Raw genomic sequence first — 24,723 nt, forward strand, 5'->3', positions numbered from 1 at the left:
AGGGAGGGTTGGACAGGGAATTGAAGTGATGAATTATTTTAAAAGCATATTTTGGTGATCGAAATTAGGCACAATGATTTCAGTTCAGTGTAGTTCTTGAAATTATGTGTGTTGTATTAACTTGAAAAATGTAGATAATGAGCCGTCAGTCACAGATACTTATGTTGGTGTACTTTTACACGTGTATATTTACTAAATTGTAAGCTGAGAGGCTGAATTTTTACAAGTAAACGAGAAGCCATAAAATTTTGAAAACAGAAAAACTTATGACCATCGTAAATCACAGTTATGCTCTTTTGGACCTGGTGGCCTACAGTCTGTTAAACAGACACAGTTTAGTTTTCACAGAAGTATTTGTAGGGCTTTAGGGGTGACAAATTTGCTAAAACATATTGAATCTAAATCTGTCAAAGAGAATCCTGTCAATTTTTCTGGCTAGAACTATCACCCTCTAGCACGCTACGTATTTTGTGTATTTCTTTTGTCTCTTGGTCTTTTCCACTGGAAGGTAAGCTTCATGAGGGCAGAGATTTTTGTCCATTTTGTTCATTGCTGTAACTCCACCACCTAGAGTATCCACAGCACGTAATAGACATTGAAATTTTTGTTGAGAGAGGACTAGGCAAATGCAATGTCAGTTTGCGTGGTTTTTTCCTGCTATTTTCTTTCCATTTCTGAATGTTTGTCACTTTTTTCTTTTGTACCTTTAAGTAGAGCGTATATTGATAGTGCTGATTCTTATAAAACGTCATATCTGATTTGTTGGCATCTGTCACTGAAAATCTCTGCATTTGAGAATCCCTAGGGATATCAGTAATTGGCTGCAGAATTTATTCTTTTCAGTTATGTTTTTGCCTTATGCTTCTGTGTAATTTAAAATCCTCAAGTAGTATTGTTTCTTCAAGAGCTTTTATGTATTCATTTTAATTTAATACTTGCTCAGAGTTTTGTCTACCTGAGTTTTACCAGTTTCAAAGTTATTTTACCCTTTGTATACGTATAGTTTTACACAGACTGGAAATTTTTAAGAAAACCTGTGATTTAGGTTGTCTGTTGCTTTCTTGCTCCTCCTGTTATGCTGTTTAATCAGTAATTGGATTTTGCATTATCCTTTCTTCTCCTGTTTCAGAGCTTTTACAGAAAGAAATCTGCAGACTTTTTTTTTTTTTTTTAAATCACAAAGATTGATGGCTTTTCACTGATTTCAGTGCTGCAAGGCAGTTTTTTATTCTTCGCATTCAAATCCCTTTATATACTTTTTATCCTTACTCTGAGGGAAATGGATTTTTCTCCCTGTTTATCTCCAGGCAACGTTTTACCTATAATTGAAGCTATTGAAAGCTTTTTAGAAATGTGTGTTTCTAGAGCTGACCCGGTGGCATAGTCGTTAAGTTCGTGAGTTCTGCTTTGGTGGCCCAGGATTCACAGATTTGGATGCCCAGCGTGGACCTACGTACCACTTGTCAGCCATGCTGTGGAGGCAACCCACATACAAAATAGAGAAAGGTTGGCACAGATGTTAGCTCAGGGACAGTCTTCCTCAAGCAAAAAAGGGGAAGATTGGCAACAGATGTTAGCTCAGAACCGGTCTTCCTCACACACACATACAAAATATGTGTTTCTTTTAATGGTTGCATAGTTTGAGGATCTTAATTAGGATAATTTTATTAGAAAATCAGAAAGATTTATGAATGCTAAAGAAAATACTTGGAGTGAGCTATTTCTGCTTTCTTAATCAATTGTTTTTCTCTCTTAAGAACAGAAAGAATTTTTAATGTCTTTGTAGGATATTTCCTATATGTAAGGATATGATAGGAACATGTGACAGTTCATATTGTAAATCATGCTTTTTTGCTATAATTTGCCTGAAGTTTGTCTCACCACGTTGTTGAACAGTAGAGGGATATGTTAGTCTCATGGCTAAATTGTTTTTATACTGTAAGCTCTACAGTATAAATAAAAATACAGAAGTACTGTAAAAAGTATATGGTTTTAGAAAGGGCGTTATTTTATAACTAGATGTAAATAGCTGACTAGGCCCTTGAGCCTGACTCGCAAATCATTGTTTAGTTAGGGGAATTAGTAGATCATCTGAGATTAATGTAGTGTATGAAGATATGCTGAATTAGCCATAATACTATTAAGTAATCTGAATTCAGAAAAAATAAGAATTCCTGTCTTTTGGTAAATAGCATAGTGGTTATGAACATGGTGGCTTAGGGTTTAATCCCTGCTTCCCCGTTTGTGTGTTGGGTGCACATTACTTGACCTATTTGAGACTCAGTTTCCTACTTGTAAAAGTGGAGAGAATATCAAATTTCTCACAGGATGCCTTCAAAGAAATGATAGATGCTTTTTAGCACAGTGTCCAGACAAATGGTAAGGTTCTTCACATTATAATATCATTATGTAGTTGTAACAGATATATAATTTTTATGAATGCATCGTATGTTTTGTTAATAATCACTTGATTTCAGCTTCTCTCTGGATTGCTGGGTTTTAATTGCATGTTAATGTATATTTTCGATGTATTTGCTTTCATCTCTCCTGAGCCTTTTGAGAGATGGCTTTCTGTCTGTACTCTCTATAACAGTTAGTGAATGTTGTTGCTGCTGTCCATCTCACTCCTGTTTTGGGACCACACAGATGCAGCTTCTAGGTCAAAAATCAAAAAGGGGAGAGCCATAATCAAAAGGCTCCCAAAGGCCTTGTCTTAGAAAATAATGACCTAAATGCTTGTTTTTCTTATATTTGAAAGCTGTACTTGACCACTTTTCCTTGTGCATAAAGGAATTATGTAGCTAATAATTAAGTTCTATGTAACAATGTTTTTATTACGTAGATTTTAGAATTCCTTTTGGGATAGAAGTAAATTCAAGTAGCAATACATGAATATTATATTTTAAAATATTTTTTATCAAAATCTTTGTAATAAAACATGATAGTCCCTTAAACCACCCTTCTTCTTTGTCAAATGATGATCACCAGGCAAGTTTTTATTTTTTTTAGCTTTTCTTCTGGTATCTATTTCCAAAGAATATGGTTCTATTGCTCTTTCTTTATTACTTCTTTTAGATACCACTGAGTCATTTCCTGTTACGGTAAGTGAGGGTTTAATTCCTTTACGTCTTCCCATGCCCTCTTTCTCCATTTCTAAAATTACCTATATCGTAAACTTTGGTTAGACAATATTAGATTTATATATAGTCAGGTAAATATTGTTTACTGCTGAGTCAAATAGTGAACTATAATAACATTTTCTATCTAGGGTGATTATTTTTCTTAAAGTTAATAATTGGCTTTGCCCACTTTTCTTTTTATGAATCAGTAATTCCTCCTATGTGCTCCAACAAGATATCTCTCAGTATTGTATACTACACAGACAAATTCATTAGATAATGTCAGTTCTATTTTTTTCCTCTAAACCTGAGAATTTCTTAGTTTCTCCTGTTTTTGATCTCCAGTATTCTGGGTTCCACATCTTCTATTTTGGTGTATTCTCCTGTTTTGGAGGATAGTATCCTTCAGTAGCTTCTTGAGAAAAGGTGCACTGGAAGTGATTTTTTTGAAATCTTAATGTAGCTAAAGTATGTTTTTTATTTAAAACCATGTATTTGAATGATAATGTGGCTGGCTATAGAGTTCTACATGGAAGTTATCTACCTTACAGTTTTGAAGACATTTCATCTTTTAGATTCCAGTGTTACTGTTAAGTTTAATGACTATCTAATTATTGTTTATCTCTGGAATCTTATATCTCCAGTATGATGAAATTTCACTGTGATATGCCTTGTTGAAGATCTTTTAATTTACTAGACTGGGCACTCGGTGAGCCTTTTCAATCTGGCAACTCATGTTCTTCAGTTCTGGGAAATTTTTTGATATTATTTCTTGATTACTTCCCTTCGTTCTCTCACTTCTGTCATTTTCTGCATTCTTGTTTTCTATGCTATGTCTGCCTGGATTGATCTACAGTACTAATTTTCTCATTTTTCCTATTTTCTTTGTCTTTTTGTTTTACTTTTTTTCTTGTAAAGTTTTTCAACATTGTCTTTCCAAACTTCTATTAAATTTTTATTCCATCATATTTTTAATTTCTTATTCTCTGAATATTTTCCCCCCAGTATCGTGTTCTCATGGCTGTAATGTTTTTTTCTCTCTGAGGGTATTAGTTACTTTTCTAATTTTTGTTGTTTTCTTTGGTTCCCTTTATTGTGTTTGTTTTTCTGACTTTCTTTTCTGGTTTTAATTTTGTTTTTCGGGTTAGAGGCCTGCTTCGGTTGCCTCTTTAATGTTGTCTGTCCATTCCTGTGTCGTGGTGAGGCACTAAAACATTGGCTGGAAGCGTTGTGTACATGGCTGGGTTTGTTGACTGTCCTCATAGTATGCCAAGGTTTCTCAATCTCAGCACTATTATTTTGGGCTGGAAAATTCTTTGTTGTGGGGCCTGTCTGTAGGTTGTAGGATGTTTAGACATATCCCTGACCTCTACCCACCGGCTGCCGATTACACTCTTCCTACCCTAGTCATGAGAATAAAAAAAATCTTCCGGCATTGCTGAAGGTCCGCTAGGGGACAGCTGGGCTATTTGACAGGTGAATCTGTAACGCCATTGTCTGTGGGACTGTTGTCTGGTGCCACTCTCCAGAGAGGAAACTTTCAGTCTCTTCCTGCTTCAGGCTTTAAGTCTGGCTGCTGGATTTCTGGGAGCCTAGTGGAATGTGGGGGCTGGTTTTCACCTAACGAGTTATTTTCAGCATGGCTCCTCATCCCTGCTCTTACCTGTATTTCTTGCCTGCCAGTCCAGGACCTCCCTCTTCACCTTGTCCTGAGAATAAGCCTCCCTACCTCTGAGACGCTATTAGGAGGGATAGTGGCTAACTGTGTGTGATGGGGAGGAAGGGTCTAGGGGAGGTTCCAACTGGGTTTTTATAGGCTTTCAACTCCTTCTGCTGTTTTTAGCTGTATGTAACCGTTCCTATCTTCCAAGGTACCTGGTACTTCCACTTCCTATGTTTTGTATGTGTGTGTGCTGTAGCAAGAATTTGCTGGTTTGTTGTTGGAATCCCCATTTGCAGGCTCTTAGACTTCAGCTTTCTTTGATCTGCTAAGTCACTTACTATTCCCCCACTGGCTTGCTGTTTTCCCAAAGCTTACTGACTTATCTAGTTGCTGTTGTATTCTTTCCTGTTCTTCCTTGTGGATTTATCGTCTTATTTTACTGACATTGTACTAAGTTTCAGAGCAGCAATAAACATAAACGTGTTCAATCTAGAAGTAATATTTAAAAGTCTAATTCCAGAAACTTAAGCTTTTACTCATTTTCTTCTTTCTGCAGGAGAAATTCAAATGAGGCTCATAGGAATAGAACCAGAAAAGACTTTCCTTGTTAAGGTTTTCAGGAGAGCTTCACCCTATCCCTAACCTTCAGATGTGTATCTCTAGGATCTTATATTAGCTTACTGTCCCTTAGTATGAGTCAAATGATTGTAGAAGTAGAGCTTAGGGGACAGAGAATATATGAATGACTATCAGAGAAACTGAGGCAGTATTGGCTACTGTTAATAGCAAAAGGGCTTAGTTTTTTAACATTTTGTATTTTAATAATTATGCTCTCTGATTTTTAGAAAGTTAGAGCTCTGGTACTTTTGTCTTTAGAGGCAAAATTTTTGGTTTTTAAATTCAAATATCTAGAGCAGCACAGTCCAATTTACTGGCCACATGTGACTATTTAAACTTAATTATAATAAAATAAAATAAAAAATTAAGTTCCTCAGTTGCACTAGCCACATTTCAAGTCCTGTGTAGCTACACGTGTCAGCGATATTCTAGAGCCTTCCCGGATTCACACAGTTTCTATTGCATTGATATTTCCACATATATCGTGTAGAGCCTGAGAGGCTCAGGGAGCTTACCAAGAAGTTGAATTGGTTCAGCCATCATAATTGTCATGTTCCTACTCGTTCTTCTTTAAAGCTTCAAGTTGTGGCAGGAACTTTCCTTATATGGATTAAAATTGTGATAATTGTGTCTTTGTTTGACTTCTCTGGCTTTACTTTTGTTTCTTCTCCCCCCAGACAGTGCAGTGCTTGCTAGACAGTGGTGCCGATATTAACAGGCCAAATGTGTCAGGAGCCACTCCACTGTACTTTGCTTGCAGGTATGATATTTTATATTTCCAGATGCTCTCATTAAAGAATGTTGTACTTCTACTGTATTTCCAAATACAAATATTTCTGTATATTTTCTAAAGCTTTCTTGTTTTCCCACAAGTACTAAGCTCCCTTTTAAGATGTTTACCTTTATCATTCTGTTACTTAATTGCATGAGGAAAAGTATTTTCTGTTGCCACTGTTTTTGTATGTTATAGATGGGAGCCTTTGATTTGCTTGATTATTTAAACTTTAGACCGGAACAACAAAAGACCCCAAATAGCCAAAGGATTCCTGAGAGAAAAGAACAAAGCTGGAGGTATTACACTCCCTGACTTCAAATTATACTACAAAGCCATAGTAACCAAAACAGCATGGTACTGGCACAAAAACTTACACAGATCAATGGAACAGAATTGAGAGCCCAGAAGTAAACCCACACGTTTATGGAGAGCTAATACTCGACAAGGGAGCCAACAGCATACGATGGAGAAAGGAGAGTCTCTTCAATAAATGGTGTTGGGAAAACTGGACAGCCACATGCAAAAGAATGAAAGTAGACCATTCCCTTATACCATGCACAAAAATCAGCTCAAAATGGATTAAAGACTTGAATGTAAGACCCGAAACCATGAGACTTCTAGAAGAAAACATAGGCAGTACACTCTTTGACGTTTGTCTGAGAAGCATATTTTCAAGTCCCATGTCAGACCGGGCAAGGGAAACAAAAGAAAAAATGAACAAATGGGACTACATCAAACTAAAAAGCTTCTGTACAGCAAAGGAAACCATCAGCAAAATGAAAAGACAACGTAACAATTGGGAGAAGACATTTGCAAACCATATATCAGATAAGGGGTTAATATCCAAAATATACAAAGAACTCATACAGCTCAACAACAAAAAAACCAACAATCCAATTAGAAAATGGGCAAAAGATCTGAACAGAGATTCCTCCAAAGAAGACACACGGATGGCCAACAGGCATATGAAAAGATGCTCAATATCATTAGCTATCAGGGAAATGCAAATCAAAACTACAATGAGGTATCACCTCACTCCTGTCAGAAAGGCTATAATTAACAAGACAGGAAACAACAAGTGTTGGAGAGGATGTGGAGAGAAGGGAACCCTCGTACACTGCTGGTGGGAGTGCAAAACTGGTGCAGCCACTATGGAAAGCAGTATGGAGTATCCTCAGAAAATTAAGAATAGATCTACCATATGATCCAGCTATTCCACTGCTGGGTATTTATCCAAAGAACTTGAAAACACAAAGGCATAAAGATACTTGCACCCCAATGTTCATTGCAGCATTATACACAATAGCCAAGACATGGAAGCAACCTGGGTGCCCATCAAGGGACAAATGGATAAAGAAGATGTGGTATTTACACAAAATGGACTACTACTCAACCATAAGAAATGATGAAATCTGGCCATTTGTGACAACATGGATGGACCTTGAGGATATTATGCTGAGTGAAATAAGTCAGAGGGAGAAAGTCAGATACCATATGATCTCAATCATAAGTAGAAGATAAAAACAACGACAAAAAAACACATAGCATTGGAGATTAGATTGGTGGTTACCATAGGGGAAGGGGGGAGGGGGGAGGGAAAAAGGGGTGATTAGGCTCACATGTGAGGGGATGGACTATAATTAGTTTAGAGGTGGTGAACATGATGTACACAGAATTAGGAATATGATGTACATCCGAAAATAAACAAAACAAAAAAGCTTTAGACTAATTACTTAATAAGTTAAAAAACACGACATATCAATAATCCAGTAATTTCCATGGTTTTCTTTATTAAGTACCAGCTGAGTTCCAGTAGGAAAAGCTATTAAAGTATGTCTTGGTCCATAGTGGTATCTTTGCTTTCTCTGGATTTGTAACTTACAAAAGTTCTTCGGTCATTCTTTTTAGGTATTAAGTTATGCATTAAGTTATTTTTGAACTTCTCTCGGTTTTTTTTCTTGAAGCATACATTTTGTTCATGGGTCCATTCACATAATAAGCAAAGATTTTGTTAGCAGTTGCTGTGTGCTGTGCATTATTATAGGCATTAGTGATACATTAATACATAAACTCCATTCCTTCAAGGAACTAACAGTATAATAATTATACATGTATACCCTCTGTACACACACACACACACACAAATACATCATTTTTTTATATCGTTTTACTGAAGGTTTGTTTTAGACTGAAAGACTTGCTTTTCTTCTTGTTTAGCTTCTCCTTAGAGTCTCTGATGTTACTTTGATCAGGGTGATTCAGGTCATCATTGAACAACCTTGAATTAGAATACAAGGATTTTTGGATCTCTAGACTTCTAGATCTTATCAGAATCCAGCCATTTTCTTACATTATACTTATGATTCTGTTGCTTGGCTGGAAAATCAGTTCTTTTTGTAGTGTCCTGAATTTATGAATAATATCATTGTTTGATTCCCTGAAATCATATCTTATCTTGAGGGGTTATGTCTAGATCAGACCTTTGAAGTTTCAGATTTGAGTGTCCGCCTGCTTGATTTACATCATCGCTTGCAGGTCTCATACAACCTCAGATGTTAACATGTCCAAAATACAACTTCTGATTTTCGTTTTCAGACCTTTCTTCTAGCTTTTCTCTTCTCATTCATTGGAACCCTTATCCTTCCAGTTGTTTAAACCAGAAACTGGATCATTATTTTTTATTTCTCTCTTGCTTTCTCACCCTCCACTTGGAATTTGTTAGCTTGTTCTGTGAATTCCACCTTCAGCGTATGTTCTGAGTCCCTTCACTCCTCTCTCCCTCACTGAGGCCACCTTGTTTAAGTTGTCCCCTCTTGTCTAGAATACTGCAATAGTCTCTTCGCCAGTCTTCCAGATTTCTCTGTTGTTTCTCTCCCATCTGTTCTTTCCTTGGCAGCCAAAGTATCTTTAAAAAAAATGAATCAGTCTTGTCACTTTGTGTTTAAACCCTGTATCCCAAAACTTTTCAGTGCCTCTTTGTTGCCTTTCAAATAAAATCCAAACTGTGCCTCCACCTGTGAGACCTGTGTGGTCTCACCCCTGCTTAGCTCACTGTACTGCGGCCACACTGGTTCTCTTTGACTTCCCCAAATGCAGTGGATGCTTTCCAGCAGACTTTTCTATGTGCTGTTAGTTTGCCTGAAATGTTCTTCCCTAGGCTTTTTGTGTGGCTGACTTCTTCACGTCACTGTGTATCTGTTGCTTTTGAGTAAGGGGATTCCTGACTGGTCTAACTTGGCCTCTACTCAGATTTTCTTTCTTCTTTTTGGTGAGGAAGATTAGCCCTGAGCTAACATCTGTTGCCAGTCCTCCTCTTTTTCTTGAGGAAGATTGTCCCTGAGCTAGCATTCATACCAGTCTTCCTTTATTTTGTATGTGGGATGCCACCACAGCATAACTTGATGAGTGGTGTGTGGGTCCACGCCCGGGATCTGAAGCTACAAACCCCAGGCTGCCAAAGTGGAGTGAATGAACTTAACCACTATGCTGCTGGACTGGCCCCCTCAGATTTTCTTTCACAGCGTCATGATTGTTTCCTTCATGGCACTTCATGTTTTGCAATTGTTTATTTACTTGTTTAGAGTGTGTCTCCCCTACGAGACTGAAAGCTCAATGAAAGCAAGAATTTTATTTATTTTATTCACCACTTTATATTTAATGTATAGTACAGTGCTTTGCACTTAGATGCTTAGTAAATATTTTTGAATGAATGAATCACTACAACTGTGTGTTTTAAAAATATCGTATATGAAACAATGCCATGTATAATAGCAAAATATAGGTATGTTAGTGTTGTGCACAGGTGCGATATTTGTATAGTTAGTCTGAGCATAGGGATATGGTGAAAGAATTTCTTGGAAGTACTTTCTGCTAGGATTGTATTCTCAATAGGTTTTTTTTTTTAATTGAGGTCATGATAGTTTATAGCATTGTGAAGTTTCAGTTGTAGATTATTGTTTGTCAGTCACCATATAAATGTGCCTCTTCACCCCTTGTGCCCACCCCCAGCCCCCTTCCCCTCTGGTAACCAGTAAACTGTTCTCTCTGTCTGTCTGTTAGTTTATCTTCTACATATGAGTGAGATCACATATGAGTATTTGTCTTTCTCCATCTGGCTTATTTTGCTTAACATAATACCCTCAAGGTCCATCCATGTTGTTGTGAATGGGATGATTTTGTCTTTTTTTATGGCTGAGTAGTATTCCATTGTGTGTATATACCACATCATCTTTATCCAATCATCAGTTGATGGGCCCTTGGGTTACTTCACTTCTTGGCTATAGTGAATAACGCTGCAGTGAACATAGGGGTACCTAAGTCTCTCTGAATTGTTGATTTCAAGTTTTTTGGATAAATACCCAGTAGTGGGATAGCTGGGACCTATGGTATTTCTATTTTTAGTTTTTTGAGAAATCGCCATACTGTTTTCCATAGTGACTGCACCAGTTTGCATTCCCACCAGCAGCATGTGAGGGTTCCCTTTTCTCTACAATCTCTCCAACGTTTGTTAATTTTTTTCTTGATGATTACAGCCATTCTAATGAGTGTAAGGATATCTTAGTGTAGTTTTGATTTGCATTTCCCTGATGACTAGTGATGTTGAACATCTTTTCATTTGCCTATTGGCCATCTGTATGTCTTCTTTGGAAAACTGTTCATGTCCTCTGCCCGTTGTTTTTTTTTTTTTTTTTGAGGAAGATTAGCCCTGAGCTAACATCCACCACCGATCCTCCTCTTTTTGCTGAGGAAGATTGGCCCTGAGCTAACATCCATGCCCATCTTCCTCCATTTTATATGTGGGATGCCTGCCACAGCATGGCTTTACAAGTGGTGCATAGGTCCGTGCCTGGGATCTGAACTGGTGAACCCTGGGCTCCGGAAGCGAAATGCGCAAACCAAACCACTTTGCCATCTGGCTGGCCCCCTCTGTCTATTTTTTGATTGAGTTGTTTGTTTTTTTATTGTTCAGTTGTGTGAGTTCTTTATATATTTTGGAGATTAATCCCTTGTCGGATATATGATTGGCAAATATTTTTCTCTCACTTGGTGGGTTTTTTTGTTTTGTTAATGATTTCCTTTGTCTTGCAACAACTCTTTAGTTGATAAATTCCCACTTGTTTATTTTTTCTTTTGTTTCTCTTGTCTGAGTATTTGAAAAGATCCTTCCAAGACTGATGTCAGAGGGTATTACCTATCTTTTCTCCAAGGAGTTTTATGGTTTCAGGTCTTAGCTTCAAGTCTTTGATCTATTTAGAGTTAATTTTTGCGTATGGTGAAAGCTAGTGGTCTACTTTGAGTCTTTGCATGTGGCTGTCCAGTTTTCACAGCACCATTTTTATTGAAGAGACTTTCCTTTCCCCATTGTATGTTCTTAGCTCCCTTGTCAAAGATTAGCTGTCAGTAGATGTGTGGTTTTATTTCTGGGCTTTCACTTCTCCTTCATTGATCTGTGTACCTGTGTTTGTACCAGTACCATGCTGTTTTGATTACTGTAACTTTGTAGTATATTTTGAAGTCAGGGATTGTGATGCCTTCAGCTTTGATCTTTTTTCTCAGGATTGCTTTAGCTATTTGAGGTCTTTTGTTGCCTCATATGAATTTTAGGATTCTTTGTTCTGTGTCTGTGAAGAATATCATTGGGATTCTGATTTGGATTGCATTGAATCTGTAGATTGCTGTAGGTAATGTGGACATTTATATATTCTTCCAATCCATGTGCATTGAGTATCTTTGCATTTCTTTATGTCATCATCAGTTTCTTTCAATAATGTCTTACAGTTTTCAGTGTATAGATCTTTCACCTCCTTGGTTAAATTTATTCCTAGATATTTTATTCTTTTCGTTGCAATTGTAAATGGGATTATATTCTTGACTTCTCTATTAGTTCTTTATTAGAGTATAGAAATGCAACTGATTTTTTTAAGTCGATTTTGTACCCTGCAACTTGTCTTTTAGAATTTTGTATATATCATTCCACTCTCTCCTTGCCTGTAAGGTTTATTCTGAGAAATCCGCTGAAACCCTGATAGGGGTTCCTTTGTAAGTTATTTTCTTCTGCCCTTAATATTTTTTCTTTGTCATTGACTTTTGCCAGCTTTACTACTATGTGCCTTGGAGAAAGTCTTTTTACAGTGATATAATTAGGAGATCTATTAGTGTCTTTCACTTATATTTCTAGCTCCTTCCCCAGGTCTGGGAAGTTCTCAGCTATTATTTCTTTGAACAAGCTTTCTGCTCCATTCTCCTCTTCTTCCTCTGGAATATCTATAATCCTTACGCTGCGTTTCCTAATTGAGTTGGATATTTCTTGGTGAATTTCTTTGTTTCTTTTTAATGTTAGTTCTCTCTCCTCCTCCATCTGAAGCATTTCTATATTTCCATCCTCTAGACTGTTGATTCTCTCCTCTATAATGTCAGATCTGTTATTCAGGGACTCCAGATGTTTCTTTATCTCATCCATTGTATTTTTCATCCCCAACATTTCTGATTGGTTTTTCTTTATAGTTTCAATCTCTTTTGTGAAGAAGTTCCTGATTTCATAGAACTATCTCTGTTTTCTTGTAACTCGTTGAGTTTTTTTATGATAGCTATTTTGAATTCTCTGTCATTTATATTAAATTTCTGTGCCTTCAGGATTGATTTCTGGGTGCTTGTCATTTTCCTTTTGGTTTGGAGTATTAACATATTTTTTCATACTGTTTGATGGCGTGGATTTGTGCCTCCACATAGTGAGAATATTTGGTCATAGCCTCCACCTGCCACCACTGGATGGTGTTGAAGAGCTGAAAATTCTGAGGCTGCTGCAACCCTAGCTCACTCTCTCACAGCTGCCGCTTTTTTATCTTATGTACAAGGTGCTCTGGCCAACCAGCTGAGCTGGAGTGCCGGGTGTGGAAAAGGCGCTTTCTTTTGCCTGTATGATCCTGGGTGCGTTCTTGCTCTGCCCTTGCTATCTGCTCTCCAGGGGTATTGGCTTGATGAAGACACCCCCGCAAGTGCTTAGCCGCCTCTGTGTGGACCTTTCCATTGGGCTGTGTGGCAACTTGGAGAGTGAAGGTGGTCCTTCCAAGGGCTGCCCCTCCCTGTCTCCTCTCAGAGCCGCACATGGTCCCGTGCTCTGGGTCACTGCCATTGAGGAAGGGAGAGGAGATCCTGTTACCTCCTTCCACTTCCTCCTGGGGGTCCAGCACCTTCACCTTCAGATGTGTGGCTGTGTGGGTCTCTCACATGTCTTTTGTGTTGTGTGAATGTCCTCTGTTGGTATATGAATGTCCTTTTTGTTGTATCTTAAGGGGGAGAATCTAAGCGAAGAACTCACTGTGCCGTGATGCTCTCCGCATTATGTTTTAAGCTAGCAAACATTAGATCTCTTTGAACAAAGATGGTTTAGCAAGTCTGGTTAAAATTGAAACTAGAAAATAATTTCATCATTGTAGCAGGATGATAGATATGGAACATGGTTCATTTGTAGGACAGACTTTTAATGGTACCTGTGATATCTAGATATAGGTATACATTAAAAATATAAATTATTTCCGGGGCTGGCCCTGTGGCCGAGTGGTTAAGTTTGCACACTCTGCTGCAGGCGGCCCAGTGTTTCGTCACTTTGAATCCTGGGTGTGGACATGGCACCACTCATCGAGCCACGCTGAGGCGGTGTCCCACATGCCACAACTAGAAGGACCTGCAACTAAGAATATACAACTATGTATCAGGGGACTTTGGAAGAAAAAGGAAAAAAATAAAATCTTTAAAAAAATATATATATAAATTATTTCCAATGTATTATCTCTCATAAATGAAAGGGAAAGGAATGTGGGAAATGGAACAAGTTGACCCTGCAGACAAATTCTAGGGGTCTAAGATAAAAGCTAAACTTAATGTAAGTTTTTATTAATTGAGAGGTATTACAAGATGTATCATCATATGTCTTATTCCAGGATCAGCTAACGAAAACTTTTTTTAAAATTTAGAATTAAATTCAGAAAGTATTGAGATACATAGGAGAAAGAGCCTAGGTTTTGGAGGCAGGGTTCAAATCCCAGCTGTAAAGCTGTGCATCTTTAGTCAAGTTTCTTGACCTCTGAAGCTTTGTTTGGTTGTGAAGTGGAAATGCTGACGTCTGCCTTGTGGGGCTCTAGTGAGAATTAAATGAGGTGGCTCATATAAAGCACCCTGCAGAGTAATTTGCCCTTAGCAGTTGGTAAGTGCTCACTAAGGTCTGACACATTTTTCCACTTCCCTGTAAGTACGAAGTTGTATTGTCCTCATTCAGTTTCATTGCTATACAGGATTTTCTTTCTAAGGAATATGATGCTTCTCCCACCATACAGTCATTTTCTTTTTTTCTTTATATTACTTCTGTTCTAATTCTGAGCACTGTTTAATAAGGTAGTGCTTCTGTGAGCGAGTCATTGTCAGACTGATTTTGACGTGGAAGTGTGCTGGGAACTCTTTCCCAGCCACTTTTCTTCTCTAGGTATTTAGCACATTATTCATTAGCTTTCTTTCCTGTGTCCTGTGGGCACACTTTGATCCCCCTCCCCTGCATCTTTGTTTTCAGGACTGTAATACAGTATCTTCAAATGCTTCAAGTTCTTAGATTATCAGATTGGTTTTATAATCAGTCGTAATACTTCCAATTCCCTTAACTGGGTTCTTCAAATAAAAGTTTGGATGTATAATGATTTTCAAGTATTTTCTGTACCTGCAGATAACTTTTATTCTATTAGGAAAAATGCAGTTTAGCTGGGCTTATATAGATGCGGGAAATCAGTGGGATGTTTATGGAATTTTAGAGATCTGTAATAGAGTGAGAAAGGGGTAAGATTCTGAACATGCATTTGTAGCTATTGCCAAACAACTACTTTAAATTAGTGAACTCAAAATCAAAATAGCCGCATAAAACAGCCCATAGACCCAGGATTGTAACCCTTTAGAAAAGGAAAAGACCGTTAGAAAATATGGTCTCTTTCTTTCATAAGCAGTTCCAAAAAAATTGCAATGTATTTATTCTATGCACTTTAGCCTAGTTTTCACATGATATTGCTGAAAGAGCCTAAACTTAGAAGACAGTGCTTGAGAAATCAGTCCTAAGTGCTTTAGAAGCCCCACAGGTTCCTTATTAGTTAAATCTTTGCCAACTTCTTAGTTTCCAGGAAATACATTGGCATTTCTTTGAGGGGAGTCTTGTCTCAATCAATATGAAAAAATAAGTTGAATCGTAAAGAATAATTATTCACTGAGCAAATTTTTGCAATTATTTGAACTGAAAAATCTTTTCTGTAACACTCTGAGCCATCTGTTAGGGGATAGTCTTCATCTCTCGCAGTATTACAGGCGAGGCACGTGAGGCCCTAATTGGGTTATGTGGATTTTGTATATCATTAGCTATTTTTTCTTGGTTTTAATTTATTTTTTAAATGAAATGTTACCTGATTATAGATGAGATTTTAATGTTTTAGAAATTGCTCCAGCTTTCTATAATGTCATAGTAGACGTATTTCTTTTTCTTCATGCTAATTATCCTTTTTGCTATATATGGTACAAAATTAATTATTTTGAGACTTTTTTTTTTTTTTTTAAGGATTGGCACCTAGGCTAACAACTGTTGCCAATCTTTCTTTTTTTTTTTTCCCCTGCTTTATCTCCCCGACCCCCCCTGTACACAGTTGTATATCTTAGTTGCAGGTCCTTCTAGTTGTGGGATGTGGGATGCCGCCTCAACGTGGCCTGACGAGTGGTGCCATGTCTGCGCCCAGGATCCGAACCCTGGGCTGCCGCAGCAGAGTGCGCGAACTTAACCACTCGGCCATGGAGCCGGCCCCTTGAGACTTTTTTAAAATCACAGTATTGAAAAGTGTCCTATTTGCACATGGTGATCTTGTCTGTTCATACTGTTTGATCTCCATCATATTGTTGTCATAGCATACATCCCCTTGGCACCTTATTCCATACTCTCATGAGTACTAAGTTGTTTACTCTTTGAGGTCATACTCTATGTTTATCTGTCTTGGTGGAACAGTATGATATAGATGAAGAATTTTGGAATTAGACTGATCTAGATTCAAATTCTGCTCTGTCTTGTAACTGTTGATCTTGAGCAATTCTATTACACTCTTGAGTTATAGTTTTCTTAATTAAAAAATGGAGTGAGGGGCCAGCCCAGTAGCGTAGTGGTTGGGTTTGTGTGCTCTGCCTTGGCAGCCTGGGGTTTGTGGGCTCAGATCCTGGGCACAGACCTACATACCAGTCATCATGCTGTGCTGTAGTGGCATCCCACATAGAAAATAGAGGAAGATTGGTACTGATGTTAGCTCATTGACAATCTTCCTCAAGCAAAAAAGGAGAAGATTGGCAACAGATGTTAGCTCAGGGCCAGTCTTCCTCACCAAAAAAAAAAAAAAAAAAAATCAAATAGTTATTTTATAACAGTATCAGGGTTAAGTCAGACTTTGTACAAAGAACTGAGCATTATGTATCTCATCTAGTGGATCCTAATTAAGTTATGATTCAGGTCTCTTTGTTATTTTCAGTAGTGCTGTACCTTATTTAATGCTTATTAGTCAAATGAATGCTGTCTAAAGTTAAAACCTATAATATAATTCAACAGATGTATTGAGTACGTGTTATAAGACAGCTGCCATACTTGGTGCTGTGGAACAGGTTTGTTGTCAAGAAGTTTGCACTTTAATTGGAGAGATGGGACACATGGATATTAAATAACTGTAAAAGAAACGTGAGTAAAGTTGAACAGAATAGCTTTGTAAATCTGGGTTTCTCAGAATCTTGGATACTAGCCAGGACATCACTGTCTCCCTAAATAAATTAAGCTCAGGTTAGTTTCTTTTTACTTAGCCTGTATTTTTAAACATTATAAAGAGTAGAACAGTATTAATTGTAAAGTTACTACTATTAGCTGTAATGTATAATGTCCTGACCAGCTCAATGACAAATGATGCTTGATGAAGACTTTTCTTGATGTACACTAGTAAAACTAGTCGCTGTTGCTCTTGGAGGGATTGCTGATTTACTTGGTTTCTTGATTTTTTGCTTTTTCTGGAGTAAATTAGATATTGTGCATAAGTTAGTTTTGGCCTATTGATATTTATATTAAGGAAGGTAATCAGTATTACAGTAAAGTATCGAGAGAGTGATAGACCTATACTCTGCCACCAGATTCATAGTAGGATCCTGTTTTTTTAAATTGTTTAATTATAATTGGTTATAAATTATACTTTTCCAGTGTAATTTTGTGGAAAAGAATGAATAGGGTTTTTTTTTGAAGTTTCTGAGAAATCTGCATAGTCTTTTTCTTTGTGAAGTGGTGTACCTTTTTAGGTAATGGTATTGGAGAAAGAGTATTGGTCTAGAAGACTAGAGATCTGAGTTCTGGTTTCACCTGTGCTTGAGTTAGTAGCTTTTCTTATTTACAAAATAAAGATTTTTCATCAGATTCTGTTTCAGAATGTATGACTTCCTTGGGCATTTCGTAAAATTAGCTGTAAAGTTTGATGTCCCTGGGTTGTAAAATTGTTTTTTATTGCTTTTATCTAGAATCAGATTAGCTCATTGAATAACGAGACCTAGAGTCTAGTGGTTACTACCCTTAAAGTCGCTTCCTCCTAGCTGAGAGAGTGGCAGTTACTAATTTTCCTCCTACTAGAAAGAGAGCAGTTGGCGAATATGGGGCCTGTGGATAGGAGAGTTGCTTCTAGGTCAGATTGAATAGCTCTCAGCAGAAAACAAACTGAGTGGGTTGATAAAATGAAGGTTGGAAGCTAGGTTGTATTTTTGACTAATTAATCCCTACCCTCCCACCATTATTTTACTTTGATATTTGTCTTTTCTCCTTCCTTACTTCCTTTTTATTTTTTTAATAAGTATTAAAGTGCCATAAAATGTACTCTTGTTTAGGGTAGTGAGGTTCTTTTGGACTAGGAAGTCTAGAGACTTGGGTGTGTGTGGTAGGAAGAAGGTCAGGCTAGAGTTGAGAAGGAAGTGATTGGAAGAAAAAAGTAACGCATAAGCCTGAGTAGCAGCTCCTTATCCCAGAATATTGTGCTTTATTGTGGGTAACGTGTCCCAAGGCAGTTTTAAGATTTAATAGGTCAGTTTCTTATCTACATAGTGAAAGTATAACTTAACACTGGGCAGTTTTCCTGATTGTTGAGGATGGAGTGCAGGTCTTCCCGTCAGTTTTTTGAAATTGTTAATCCTCTGTTGATACATAGTAACTGTTCATAATTCACGAGGAAGGACTTTAAATTAAAAATATTTACTTTTGACTTGGTTCTGTTTCTTACAGCCATGGTCAGAGAGACACAGCCCAGATTCTTCTATTACGAGGAGCCAAATATCTGCCAGATAAAAATGGAGTAACCCCTCTGGATTTGTGTGTACAGGTACGTTGTTGATGTATAGTCTTAACACCTTACTTTATAATAGAAACTGAGACTGGTAAAATCACGTCATTCTCAAACGAGAGGGTGGGTGCAAAGATTTTTGTTCTGTGAAGAGTATGATCTTTGAAAGGAACTATGATACTATAAGAAATATATGTCAGTCTTCATCCAAGTTCCTCACACGACAGCTTTTAAGACCCTCGGAATCTCCAGAGTGATCAGAATGACTTTTTGTATATTATTGAAATGGCTATTGGCTGAAAGCCCCTACATAGCTTCCTGATGGGGACTGGTGGCCAGAGGAGCCAACCGTATGATTAGAGGGCAGCCTCCTCCCCCGCTCCCGGGGAGAAGAAGGGCTGGAGATGCTCAGTTACCAATGACCAGTAATTTAATAAATGATGCCTATGTAATGGAAAAAGCAGTGGGTTCTGAGAGAACTTCTGCATTGGTGAACACGTTGAAGGGCTGGGATGGTGGCATGCCCAGAGAGGACATGGAAGCTCTGTGCCCCTTCCATGTACCCTGTACCTTCCATGTAAGGTGACATAGCTTACCCTATGCGTCTCTTCCATTTGGCTGTTCCTGAGTTGTACCCTTAAAATAAACAGTTAATAGTAGGTAAAGTGTTTCCCTGAGTTCTGTGAGCTATTCTAGCAAATTCTCAAACCCGAGGAGGGGGTGGTGGGAACTCCTGACTTATAACTGGTTAGTCCGATGTATGGGTGGCCTGGATCGTGATTGGCTTCTGATGTCGGGGCACACTTGTGGGACTGAGCCCCTGACCTGTGGGGTCTGCGCTAACTCCAGGTAATTAGCGTCAGAATTGGATTAAATTGTAGGGCACCCAGTTGGTGTCCACAGAGAATTAGAGAATTGCTCGGTGTGGGAAACCCACAAATTTGGCGTCAGGCTTGTGGAGGAAACAGATATTCCTTTAGGAACTTTGTTTTTAAACTTAGATAATTTTAAATTTCGTTTTTAGGGTGGATATGGGGAGACGTGTGAAGTGTTAATTCAGTATCACCCTAGGCTTTTCCAGACAATTATTCAAATGACACAGAATGAAGATCTCCGAGAAAACATGGTAATGTAGTTGTGCTAAGTAGCTTGTAAATGAACAAGCCTTGTTCGTGCTTAGTGTATATGGCATTTTACAGTTTTGCTTAGTAATTTTATTATAAATATTTTAATAATTTGAATTTGCTTATCTGCATTATAGGATAAATATGAATTATATCAAAACTAATATTTGTGGTGATATTTGGCCCTTCTGTCCTCTGGGTCTTTGGTCTCTCCTTAAGATAATTAGAATATTCCCCATAGGTAGAGGAAAAGAATCTAAGGAGGAATCTCATGTTATGGTTGGTGATCACTAGTGTACTGAGCTCTGTATTTATAATTGATCTACTCTTTGAAAAATTGCAGTACTTAAAATTCTCTTAAATTTTAGAAGTTTAGAATTAAATTTCCATAAATACACTTGGTGACTTCTCTTCAATCTATTTATATTGTTTATTACTTTTTATTGGGTGATTTTGAATAAAGATTTTATGTCATCTAATCTCTATATTAGCTTTTGAATTTATGTAAGGCAAAATAAGCGTAAAGGACTTAATTTCAGCTCATTGGCTTTGGGATACTTACTAAACTAATAGGTACTTAATTTCTTGATAAAGTTTAATGGATTATTATATAATCACATTTTTAAATTTGTAATATATTTAGTTACGGCAAGTTCTGGAACATTTGTCTCAACAAAGTGAAAGCCAGTACCTGAAGATTCTAACAAGCCTTGCTGAAGTGGCCACAACAAATGGTCATAAACTGCTTAGGTAAGTATTTCAAAATATAATCAATCAATGGATAGCAGTGTCTGTCAGCTTTGTCTCCTTTTAGGCTTTTCTGGGAATAGTTTATTTTGTTGGATGCCTTTTGTCAGTGGTAAGATGTTCTAAAAATTTGTTGACATATTGTTTGTTTTGTTTTAAAGGACCAGAGCAATCAGCTTATTACTGAGGAGACTTTAGTCTCTCTAGAGATTAAAAATAGAGACTGACTTAAGTGGATTTGGGCATATGTGTCTAAAATTTTATAAAATGATTGCTTAGACTAGTCACATAAGTAAAATGTGCGTGAAGAAGAATCAAGAAAGTGGTTTAGGAATTTGATCACTAATTTATAAAACTGGTTATAGACTGTTGCTCAGCCTCCCAGTAAACCCTCATGATTCCTTATAAAATCTCCTCCTTGAACTGTCTCCCTCAGTTCAGTTCTTTATTTTTCCAAGAGTCTGTGGTTTAATGGCTTATTGCTAAGTCCATGAAATTGATGCCTTTGTATTACTTGCATTTATACACAGTCATGTGTTGCTTAATGACAGGGACGCATTCTGAGAAATGTGTCGTTAAGCGATTTCGTCATTGTGCAAGCATCATAGAGTGTACTTACACAAACCTAGATGATACAGCCTACGACATACCTAGGCTGTATGGTGCTACACTTACATTTCACCATTTTACACCTAAGAAAATTGAAGTTCAATGAATTGTCAAGCTAGTATATAGAAGAACCAGGATTCATACCCTCACTAATAAAGAGCGAATCCTGGGTTCCAATCCAGCTCTTCAAAATGACAGGAAGATTAGTGGAACAGGAGCAACAAGGTAGGAAAAAGGGATCCATGGCCAGAATAAGTTTTAAAACTACTTTTCTAGGGGGGCCAGCCCCATGGCTGAGTGATTAAATTCACATGCTCCGCTTCACTGGCCCTGGGTTTGCTGGTTTGGATCCTGGGCACGGACCTACACACTGCTCATCAAGCCATGCTGTGGTTGACATCCCACATAGAAGATCTAGAATGACCTACAACTAGGATATACAGCTATGTACCGGGGCTTTGAGGGGGAGCGTAAAAAAAAGAGGAACAAGGGCAACAGATGTTAGCTCAGGGCCAATCATAAAAAAACCAAAAAAACCCCTACTTTGCTAAACTGTACCACCTTACCACTTACAATGCTACCTTTAAAATGCTTTATAGAATCTGTTATTATGGTCATTTTTGACTTGTAAATAGCTCTTTGTTGGGATTGGTAGTGAGTATTGGTTGATAGTATTATGTTAGAATTTATTGTATTGTTATTGTTTTGGGAAAACCCAGTCCCCCTCCTGTGTTTCTCCTTTACTTTCACCCTTCTCCCACACCCATAACATTTCTGACGCCAGATGTTTGTGGGTTTTTATTCCCTACCTTAAGCATTTCTTCGACACCAGCTGGGTCTCCTACCATTTAACTCAATTCTGACACTATCTAGCTGGAGATAAAGTCCGATCTCACAGTTAAGGGCTCATTCCCATGAGGCTGCCCCCCTCTTCAGATGCTATCGCAAGTAGTGGGTTCCCGGGTTACCCAGAACTTCTCTCTGACTTGACTACAAATTGGAGGTTCCTCTGACCTCTTTCCCCTCAGATTCTGTTATTTTCTAGAACAGCTCACAGAATTCAGGTAAGAGCTTACTTATGTTTATTAAAGGGTTTGATAAAGGAAACAGGTAAACAGCCAGATGAAGAGATACGTAGGGCGAGGTCTTGGAGGGTCTCAAGTGTGGGAGCTTCCGTCCCTGTGGAGTTTGGTGTGTGTCACCTTCCTGGTATGTGGATGTGTTCACCAACCTGGAAGCTCTCTGAGCCCTGTATTTTTGAGCCTTTCTGGAGGCTTCATCATGTAGGCATGTTGACTATTAACTCCATTTCCAGCCCCTCTCACCTCTCTGGAGAATGGAGGTGGGGCTGAAAATTCCAAGCTTCTAATCATGGCTGGGTCTTGGGGGACCAGCCCCCATTCAGGGGCCCACCAAGAGTCACCTCAGTAGAACAAAGGACACTGCTGTCACCCAGGAAATTCCAAGGGGTTTATGAGTTGCGTGTCAGGAACCAGGGTCACAGACCAAATATTAGAACAAAAGATGCACCTAGTGCTCTTATCACTTAGGAAATTATAAGGGTTTTCGGAGCTTTGTGCTAGGAACTGGGGGCAGAAACCAATATATATATTTTCTACCATCTTCACAGCTACCAAGGTAGATTCTTAAGAACATCTCAGATACAAATCATTTCTCCCTGCCAATTTATGTTTAATGGTACTTTTGCACAATATCTCCCATTTGTTCATTTATTTTTGAATCATTTATGTTTCTTTTTTTTTTTAAAGATTTTATTTATTTATTTTTCCCTTTTTCTCCCCAAAGCCCCCCAGTACATAGTTGTATATTCTTCGTTGTGGGTCCTTCTAGTTGTGGCATGTGGGATGCTGCCTCAGCGTGGTTTGATGAGCAGTGCCATGTCCGTGCCCAGGATTCGAACCAACAAAACACCGGGCCGCCTGCAGTGGAGCGCACGAACTTAACCACTCGGCCACGGGGCCAGCCCCTCATTTATGTTTCTTAACTCACAGTGTGGTGTAATTTTAGCCACTTTAATAGAAGTTTTAATTAAGAAACTAACTGATTCAAATTTATGTTAATTAGTGATGATTGAGTTGTTATTTAACACACTTTTGGAAAAATGGATAGCCTTTTCTCTAACTGATTCTAGGAATATTTGCTAAAGAGAATAAATATTTACTGAGGTCCCTTTTGCATGTCGTGTTGTGTTTCACTGTGTTATCCTGCTTTCTGTATATTTATGATTGAAGGTAAGGTAGTTATCAATGTGCAAATGAACAGAGAAAGCACAGTTATTTGCTAAGTAAGATACTGAAGGAAAGTGTACTCTTATGTAAACCGAAGTTAAGTACGTGGATAAGGCTTTGAATTAGGAAACTAACTTTTAAACTTTCATGTTGAGACCTGGTGGCTTGGAATGAAATTGTCATTTTGTGGATAACTGGAGAAGGATATGATAAAGTTTGGATTTTATGATCTTTTCGTATAATACAAAAGAGATGTTTGGTTGGAAATGAAAAATGACATTTTTTAGACCAGCAAATCAGCTTGCAAGAAGTTTAAACTCGATAAAGTATAAAATTAGTAGACTGTATTAATAATTGATAATGATATTCAGATTCCATTATGTAAGAAAATACTTCTTACCTTAAGATAGCTCATGAAATGTTCCCTCGATTGGGTACTTTAAACAAATATTTATATGTATGGTAATTTTGCAGAGGAAAATCACACTCACACCTTTTTCATAGAAGAATTTGAGAGTCATTGTAGTTGACTTTTCCAAGAGCTGCGGCACAGTTGAAGGAAATAGTTTCAACCAAACTACATTTCTACTTTGTCAGTCTCAGCAATCTTAGGATATAAAATTAGAAACGTTTCGTAAACACAAATGTGTAAAAATCAATGCAAGCTACACTAATGATTCTATACACATTTGATTCAAAGTTATTAAAACAAAAAATTTTGCTAATGTGCTCTAGTGGTCCCAGTCAAATACAGTCTGGGTAGTAATGGCTATTATATTATACTAACAGTTGTAACTGAGAGCTAATTTTTATTGACTATTTTTAACCATTTAATAATAATTCTTAGAATGAGAAAACAACATGAATACTGAAGTGAAAATGTTGAGAAATTTTGGTTCACGTGTCACCAGGATAGAAGATACTCTGTAATTTGGCACTTATCAAACTGGAATATTTATAAGTAGGCATTTGCTATTTCCACATTACTAACCCTTATTTTTTTAAGATTAAAAGATACATAAATATATCATAGAGGAAGATTTTAAAGGACCGGGTAAAATACACTTAGGGGAAGAGAGGGTAAGCTTTGATAATTAAATTTATTAAAAAACAGTCATACCAATCGGCCCCCAAATTTATACAACTCTTTACTCTGCTTTTGTGCAACTGTTGTAATACAAGATAACTGACGTTAGAGATTTCGGAATGAAACCACCCCATGAACAGCAACAGCAAATTTTTTTTTTAAGATCTCTCATTAGATTCCATACAAATGTAGCCTAATTCCTCCAGTTTCCCTGCAAAAGAGTGATGATTGATGTTCATGATGATGGCCAATCCCTAGGCACTATGGCATTCTAAAGGGCTGTTTGATTTGTCAGAGAAAGTTTAAATTATATTTCATATGGTTTAATGTTAACTGGATCTGCGTCCTTTTTTCCCCCCATAGTGGG

At 37.6% G+C, this 24,723-nt stretch overlaps 1 protein-coding gene across 3 annotated transcripts in view; it reads left to right on the forward strand.

Annotated features, from left to right (window-relative positions):
* HACE1 (HECT domain and ankyrin repeat containing E3 ubiquitin protein ligase 1) overlaps window positions 1-24,723 on the forward strand; it is a 103,911-nt gene that overhangs the window by 26,420 nt on the left and 52,768 nt on the right. For all 3 annotated transcript variants that reach the window (XM_046676546.1, XM_046676547.1, XM_046676548.1), the window contains 4 exons: window positions 6,078-6,160; window positions 18,483-18,579; window positions 19,565-19,666; window positions 20,308-20,414. In XM_046676546.1, the coding sequence (XP_046532502.1) occupies window positions 6,078-6,160; window positions 18,483-18,579; window positions 19,565-19,666; window positions 20,308-20,414 (389 nt within the window). The remainder of the gene's footprint in view (window positions 1-6,077; window positions 6,161-18,482; window positions 18,580-19,564; window positions 19,667-20,307; window positions 20,415-24,723) is intronic.

This window comes from Equus quagga, chromosome 11, assembly GCF_021613505.1.
Source record: "Equus quagga isolate Etosha38 chromosome 11, UCLA_HA_Equagga_1.0, whole genome shotgun sequence".
In the NCBI taxonomy this organism is placed as follows: Eukaryota; Metazoa; Chordata; class Mammalia; order Perissodactyla; family Equidae; genus Equus; species Equus quagga.